Source organism: Elephantulus edwardii, unplaced genomic scaffold (assembly GCF_000299155.1).
Source record: "Elephantulus edwardii isolate Elephantulus edwardi_28Jun2011 unplaced genomic scaffold, EleEdw1.0 scaffold00440, whole genome shotgun sequence".
NCBI lineage: Eukaryota > Metazoa > Chordata > Mammalia > Macroscelidea > Macroscelididae > Elephantulus > Elephantulus edwardii.
Window position 1 is genome coordinate 66122 of NW_006400190.1, and position 6960 is coordinate 73081.

The 6960-nt window shown below is 54.0% G+C and overlaps 1 protein-coding gene across 1 annotated transcript in view; it reads right to left on the reverse strand.

Moving 5' to 3' along the window:
• Nucleotides 1–1169: 1169 nt before the first annotated feature.
• LOC102866734 (chromosome unknown open reading frame, human C14orf80) overlaps nt 1170–6960 on the reverse strand; it is a 10913-nt gene continuing 5122 nt past the window's right edge. Inside the window, exons 6-8 of the mRNA XM_006902695.1 lie at nt 3665–3751; nt 2249–2419; nt 1170–1493 (exon numbers count right to left, since the gene is read on the reverse strand). Coding sequence (XP_006902757.1) covers nt 1170–1493; nt 2249–2419; nt 3665–3751 — 582 coding nt within the window. The remainder of the gene's footprint in view (nt 1494–2248; nt 2420–3664; nt 3752–6960) is intronic.

Below are 6960 nucleotides of genomic sequence, written 5' to 3' on the forward strand. Positions count from 1 at the left end.
CACGTCTCCCCGCCTGGCCCTAGTGCACTGCCATCACCGCAGCTGCACCACGTCCAGGAAGGAAGACAGCAGCATCAAAGTTCTCATGAGTTAAAATGGACTCATGCCAGGCTCTCTCCAGCCAAAGTGGGATCTCCACAGGACCCGAGGAACCCTCGTCAGAGGTCCTGCCTTCAGTACCACCTCCAGGTGACTTCTGTTTGGCAGCCCTGCTCCCCAAGAGAAAGTCGAACCATGTCCACCAAGCCCGAGGGATGAGACCCTGAATTGACCTGAGTGGGGACAAAGCTGGTCCAAAGGAACCAAAAAGCCAAAAGGCCTTGTGCTTGGAACCAGACAAACAGGAATGGGAATGGGGAAGTACATTTGCATTTTATGTGCAGTTTTCCTAAATGTAACATCTGACTGAATATCCAGTGAAGGGCCTTCATCAACCTGACCATGGGTCCCCACACCATCCCATACTTCACTCTTCCCAGGCCTAAGGCTTGTGGGCAAGAGAGACTGCAGGGGTACATGCTCAGAGTGAGTAGGCCTAGTGCAGGCAGCAGGCTGGAGCAGCCTATCTGTGCTAGTGGGGGCGGGAACTGAGAGGAGAGGGCTGTTCCAGCAGGCAGGGACACATCCTGGGACACAGATGGCCCTTTGTCATGGCCTGGCTGGATGTGTCTCTAAGACAAAGCCCCTCTGTCCCTGGGTGGGCTCCCCTCCACTACAGGATTGCCCCCAGGAAGTGGGCAGTCTCCTGGGATCCTAACTCCACTCACTCACATCTCATGGCCTCAGGGGCTGTCCATGGTCAATAGGACTGTAGGAGTCCTGAGCTCTCTAGGCAGGGCTGGTCCCTCCAGAAATGGCCTCACCCTTAGCAAGTCAAAGACCCTTTCCATAGTGAAAGATCTGAGAGGATCAGGAAGATGGACCAGGCATCAGCCCCCATGGAGGATATGGAGATACCCTTGAGTGGTTTATGAGTCTGTTCCAGATGATGTCCATGGTGACCAGGTGAGGCCTCTGTGAACCCTGGGCAAGGGACAGTACGTCCAAGCAGTCAGGGTAACCCCAGCCCAGAGTGAGGCCTGAGGACTCTGTGGTTACACTGTCCCTGGATCCACTGAGGACAGGCTAAGTCGGCTGGACCCTTGCAGCAGATGGTCCCTTCGAGGCCATCAGTGTCCACTAGGTGGGATCCAGACAACGCCCGGCAGTGCTCCCATCAGCCTGGTCAGCTCCCGCAGACAATGCTGTTGCAGCTGGCAGAGCGCCGCCTCCAGGCAGGCCTCCTTCCTCCTCAGAGCCCCAATGGCCTCAGTAGCCCACAGGCCCCTGCTCAACGGAGCTCTGGTCTTGCTCCTTACCAGCCGATGTGGCCCATGGGGCTGGGCCAGGTGGTCCCCACCCTCCCAGGCCTGCTGGATGGCTGCCAGCTCCTGCCCCACGGCCTCCTGGGAAGCCTGCATGGCAGCACTCCACTCAGGCCCCTGGCCCAGGACCTGCAGGGAGGAAGAGCATCTCAGGAGGCTAGGCAAGCCACCCCCACCCTCCTTCACCAAGCTTCACGCAGCCCGCCCATGCCTGCACCCATCTCAGTCAGCACCTGAACCCCAAAGCCAACACCGAGCTCAGCCAAGAGCCTGGGGAAGACCAAGCTCCGAAACCCACCCATCATCCCAGGGGTCCTGCCCACCCTACATGGGCTCTGACCAGATTCCTGACCTCTAGGGGAAGCACCACACAGCTGGCCCTGGCCCTGTGGATAGCTGGCCAGTCCTCACTCCCTCAGAGAAACTGTAGAGGCTCGCTGCCACGAGGTCCAACCCACATGCTGTAGACACCAGCCCACTCTGTGCACCAAGCACAGATGCTGAGTCTAAGGCAGCTGCACAGAACCCACCTGGAGCACATGAGTGGTCCTTCACAGGCTGTGCTGAAGTCTCAAGTGCTCTGCACAGGATAAGGAGAGATGGCCACACCCACCCACCATCCACCCACCTCCAAGTGCTCCACTGAAGCCAGCTTCAAGAAAATAAAGGGCTGGGGCAGATGCAGTCACGCTGGGCAGGGGTGAGGCCACAACAGGCTGGTGGACCTCTGTGCCCAAGAGGAGCCTTGAGCAGCTTGGCAGGAGACCAGGACTGTACTCTTGTGAATCTGGGATCAAGTCTCTCATCTTATCACTAGCTGAATCTAACCGCACATGCCTTCTAGTTGGGACAGTGCTGGGAGGGGCTGGAGGTCCTTCACTCACCTGGACCTTCCAGGAGGCCCGCCGTGCTGCCAAGATGGCATGTAGCTCCTCCTGCAGTGCGTGCAGTTCCAGAGCCACCAGCTCTAACTCCTGAACCCCTTGGTCATGGATGCTGGGCAGAAACATGGGTTGTGAGCCACTGTCAGGAGGACATGCAGTGAGGACTGTGTCCTGTAGAAAGACCCAAGGAAAGGGGAAAGATGACATCGGCCCCCCAACACCATACATGGTGTGGTAGCCAGCAGGGCCAAGGAAGCAGGCACAGAGCTGGGCAGCTATGGTCACTCTGCAGGTGCAGCATCCACAAAGAACCAAAAGTCAAATCTCCAGAAGTCAGGGCCCCTGGGCCAGTGGCTCCAAGAAGGCAGAAAGCTTGGGGTGGACTGAATTCCCCACCCACAATGGAGGGTGCACATCTTGGCTATGTTTTCTACATTCCTAGAACCACGTACACCTTCACCCAGTCACCTCAGTACAGCAGCTGCCTGGCAGCAAGCACACAATGGGGGCTCAAGATTCTAGGGACTTCAGAAACCCTAAACTGAAGACAGAGGTCAGGCAAATGAGGGGCTGCCAGCCAGAGAGTGGCCTGGACAAATAACCACCAGACAGGTTCAAGGCCCCAGTGAGTGCAGAAACAGGTACCTCCTGTATGGAATATGATTCAAGACTCAGAACTTACAGCTACTGCCAAAGGAGGCCCCCATCCAACATCCCTGACCCAGCTCCCCAGGCCCGGGCAGGAGGCCCCCTTCCAGCATTCCTGACCCTGGCAGGAAGCCCTCCTACAACACCCCTAAACATAACAGGAGGCTCTCCCCCCAACATCCCTGACTCATGCTGGAGGTGCCCTCTAACACCTCTGACCCAGTTCCCCAGGCCCAGGCAGGAGTCTGCCTCAAGCATCCCTGACCCAGGTCTCCTGACCTGGGCAGGGAGCCTCCCCTCCAGCACCCCTAACCCAGGCAGGAGGATTCTTGAACCCCTGACCCCAGAATGCCTAAGGCAGAGGTCTTGCTGTGTGAACAGGTGGGATGCGGCAGCTGTGGGGCAGGACAAGATGTGTCTAATCGCAAATGAAGACTCTCATCAGGTGTTGACAACAGAGCTCAGGCCATGCACCAAGGTGGACAGGACACTGCCACAGCCAAGGCCTAAGCTCAAAGCCCATGCCAACCAGGGCGTTCCAGTCGCCCTTTCAAACTCATGGCGGCTGACAGGGATAGTCCTACAGGGGACATCACTGCTGGAATCAGGTTGCCGAGGTCCAAGCACAGAGTACCAAGAGGCTTTCTGTCCCTGACCCATCAGGGACACCAGCTGCCACAGCACAGAGACAAAGCAGTCAGGAAGTTCTCATCTGGGGAAACAGGGAGACCGCTCCCAGCTAGGGGAAAGGCAGGAGGTGCCCCTTACCATCCACTGCCAGAAGACCGGCTCCAGGCGCCGCCACTCGAGGGCGGCCTCCAAGCGGGCGTTCTCACGCTCCAGCGTCCACAGGAGCTGCAAATTTCCATGATAATCAGCACAGCCTCACACACCCATGCCTCCCACTGCCCATTCCTATCGAGACCACACTCCATACCGTCCTCCTCAGACACGTTACATCTACAAAAAGTCACTTCAGATCTTCTCAGACCTAAACCCCAAAACCCTATTCTCCAGACTCACACCCCGTATACAGTCTCCTAGACCCACACCCACACCTCATACAGTCGCCAAGACCTACACCTTATATACAATCCCTCAGACCGTCCTCATATACAGTCCCCCAGACCTACGCCCCAGAGTCCCCCAGACCCAGATGTCAGACTCACACCTCACACACAACGCCACATACACTCACACCCCATACTCAGTTCCCCAGAGCTATACTCCATACACATTGCCCCCAACACCCACACCGCACCAAACTCATACCCATATACTGCCCCGACAAGAAAACTCATAGTCCCTAGATTCATACCCCATAAACAGTGTCCCCCACATTTACATGCAATAGTCTCTCAGCCCCATATCCCAAACACAATGTTCCCTAAAGCCACACCCTATATACATTGTCCCCTACAACAAAACTCGTAAACACTGTCCTTCAGATCCACACCCCATACTGCTCCCTAGACTCACATCCCATTCACTATCCCCTAGACCAATACTCTATACACACTGCCTCCCACATCCACACTATATAAACACTGCCCCCAAGACTCACACCCCATTCACTGTCCCCCACCCCTCACAGCCCCTCTCCTGTCCTCTCCCTCTGCTCTGAGGAAACCAAGTTCTCATGCTCACACACCTAACAGCTCCAGGCTGGCATGTAGAACACACATGTCCACAGGCCAGGACCTGTACGCATCTGACAAGAAAGAGAATTTGCCAAGATGCCCTGCTGGGAGTTTGAGGGGGCCTGGGAAGAAGCAGCAGCCCACCTACTGCAGCTGAAGAGGGCTAGCCAAATGCCATCCCACTGCCTGCTGGACTCAGGGCACCAGGGTCCAGTACAGGGAGTCCCCTTGAGCTGGGAAAACAAGCAGGCCCCCTCAGAGCCAACAGCAGTTCACCTAGCCCAAGGCTATGGCCTGAAGGTTCATGACATCCTCCCCTGCCCACCACAGTCTAAGGTAGTGTGTCAAGGATGGAGGAGGCAGGCTCCGCCAGGGGTCAAAGAAAACCACCCAAAACCACTCAGAAGCACACGTGGACATTCACACACCAACTACTAGTCTTTCCAGAAACTTCTAGGATCTGAATCAGAGCACCAGCCTTTCAGGGAGGCTGAATCCAGGCTAGGTCACCCCCTCTCCCAAATTCTTGGGATGAAAGCAAAGGTGGCCTCAGGCCACTTCTGTGGCATAGCAGGCATCAGAGAGTGGAGTCTGGCCCAGGATGTCCCCAATGCCCCACACTGGAGGTGGGAAGCCTGCAAGTCATCTGTCCTAAGGATCAGAGCCAAGGGCAAGCTGGACATGAGACCATCAGGGAAGCAACCAGAACAAGTACAGATTCTGCACAACTGGGCCCAGCAGAGTCGACCACGGCACAGACAGGGCCCAGGCCAAGCAGCCACAGAAGAGTGCCCTCCGATGGCCATACACTCCATCCCCACCTCAGGGTCACGACAGCAGGAGCCAAAAAGGGCACCCTAGTCAATACCAGCCCAGGAAGGAGACAGTGCTGATGGGTAAGGAGGCAGCTGAGAACAGGAAAGAGGTGAGCAGTGGCTGGGCAACGAAGACACCATCCTGAGTCTCTTACAACTCCCAAGAGTGCCCAGCAGTCCTGAGGAGCCAAGGACAGTGAAATTATAAAGACACGCAGCTCAGAGTATGGCAACACCCAGGACCCCAATATCCCACCATTCCAAGAGGCCCTCTCTAGAAGGCATGCGCTCCCACCTGCTGTGTGCCCCGCCCACAGGACCAGAACCTATGTCCAGCTGGTGAGCCTCCTCCTCATCTGCCTCAGCTTAAAGGGACAGCCAGCTGGCCAACTGACCGGAAGAGATCAATATTTGTTCCCATTCCAAAGAAAGGTGACCCAACAGAGTGTGGAAATTTTCAAACAATATCATTGATATCACATGAAAAGCAAGATTCTGCTGAAAATTATCCAAAAATATTTGGAACAATATGTCAACAGAGAACTGCCACATGTGCAGGCTGGATTTAGAAGAGGTCGTGGTCCTAGGGATAGTATAGCTAATGTTAGATGGATCTTGGCAAAAAGCTGGGAATACCAGAAAAATGTCTATCTGTGCTTCATTGACTATGCAAAGGCTTTTGACTGTGTGGATCACAACAAGCTATGGTTGACTCTGAGAAGAATGGGAATCCCAGAACATCTGATTGTGCTAATGCGAAACCTTTTCATCTCCAGAGTAATATATGATCATCCCACTCAAAATGCCCCATGCAAGTCTATCTCATCTCACCAATGTCTAGTATGTCAATATTTATGCGTTCTATTTCTTCCTTAACAATATCTAATACTCCTACATTGATGGTTCTCACATTCCATGTCCCAATCACTAGTGTCTTTTACAACTGTTCCTCTTCCTTTGTATTTCCATACTCGAAAGCTCAACCTCAATTGCCCTTTCTATTATCTACATGTGTTCTGTTGTGCATAGGGTTTTCAGAGGCCTGCTATTTCGGAAGTGGATGGCCAATCCTTCTTCGTAGTGTGTCTTAGTCTGAATGTTCAGACATAGAGAAGTATCCAACAGATAAGCATTTTACAGAAAAAGTGAAAGATATATCCCTTATTGTGAAGTTAACCATTAGTATCAGTGTTGTCCCTGCCTTTGGCACACGTGTCTTTACCCACTTATTTCCCTCCCTCCACCACCCACCAGGATACCCATCCACTTCTACCCACTCCCTTCAACATCTATCTCCCATTGTCCAGCCCTTGATCTGACAGCTTATATCTGAAGCTTCCTTGGCTTCTGTGATTCCAAACACGTCAGCTGCTGATAGTTTCTTATGCTGTGACCAGTGTCTCTTAAGACCAAGAGGCAGTCATCAGAACAGAGCAAGGAAACACTCATAGTTCAAACTTGCGAAGGGCATATGCCAGGGATGTGTCCTGTCTCCATACCTTTTCAACCTGTATGCAGAACAGATTATCCAGGAGGCTGGGCTCTATGAGGAGAAATGTGGGGTCAAGATTGGTGGAAGATCTATCAACAATCTGTGTTATGCAGATGA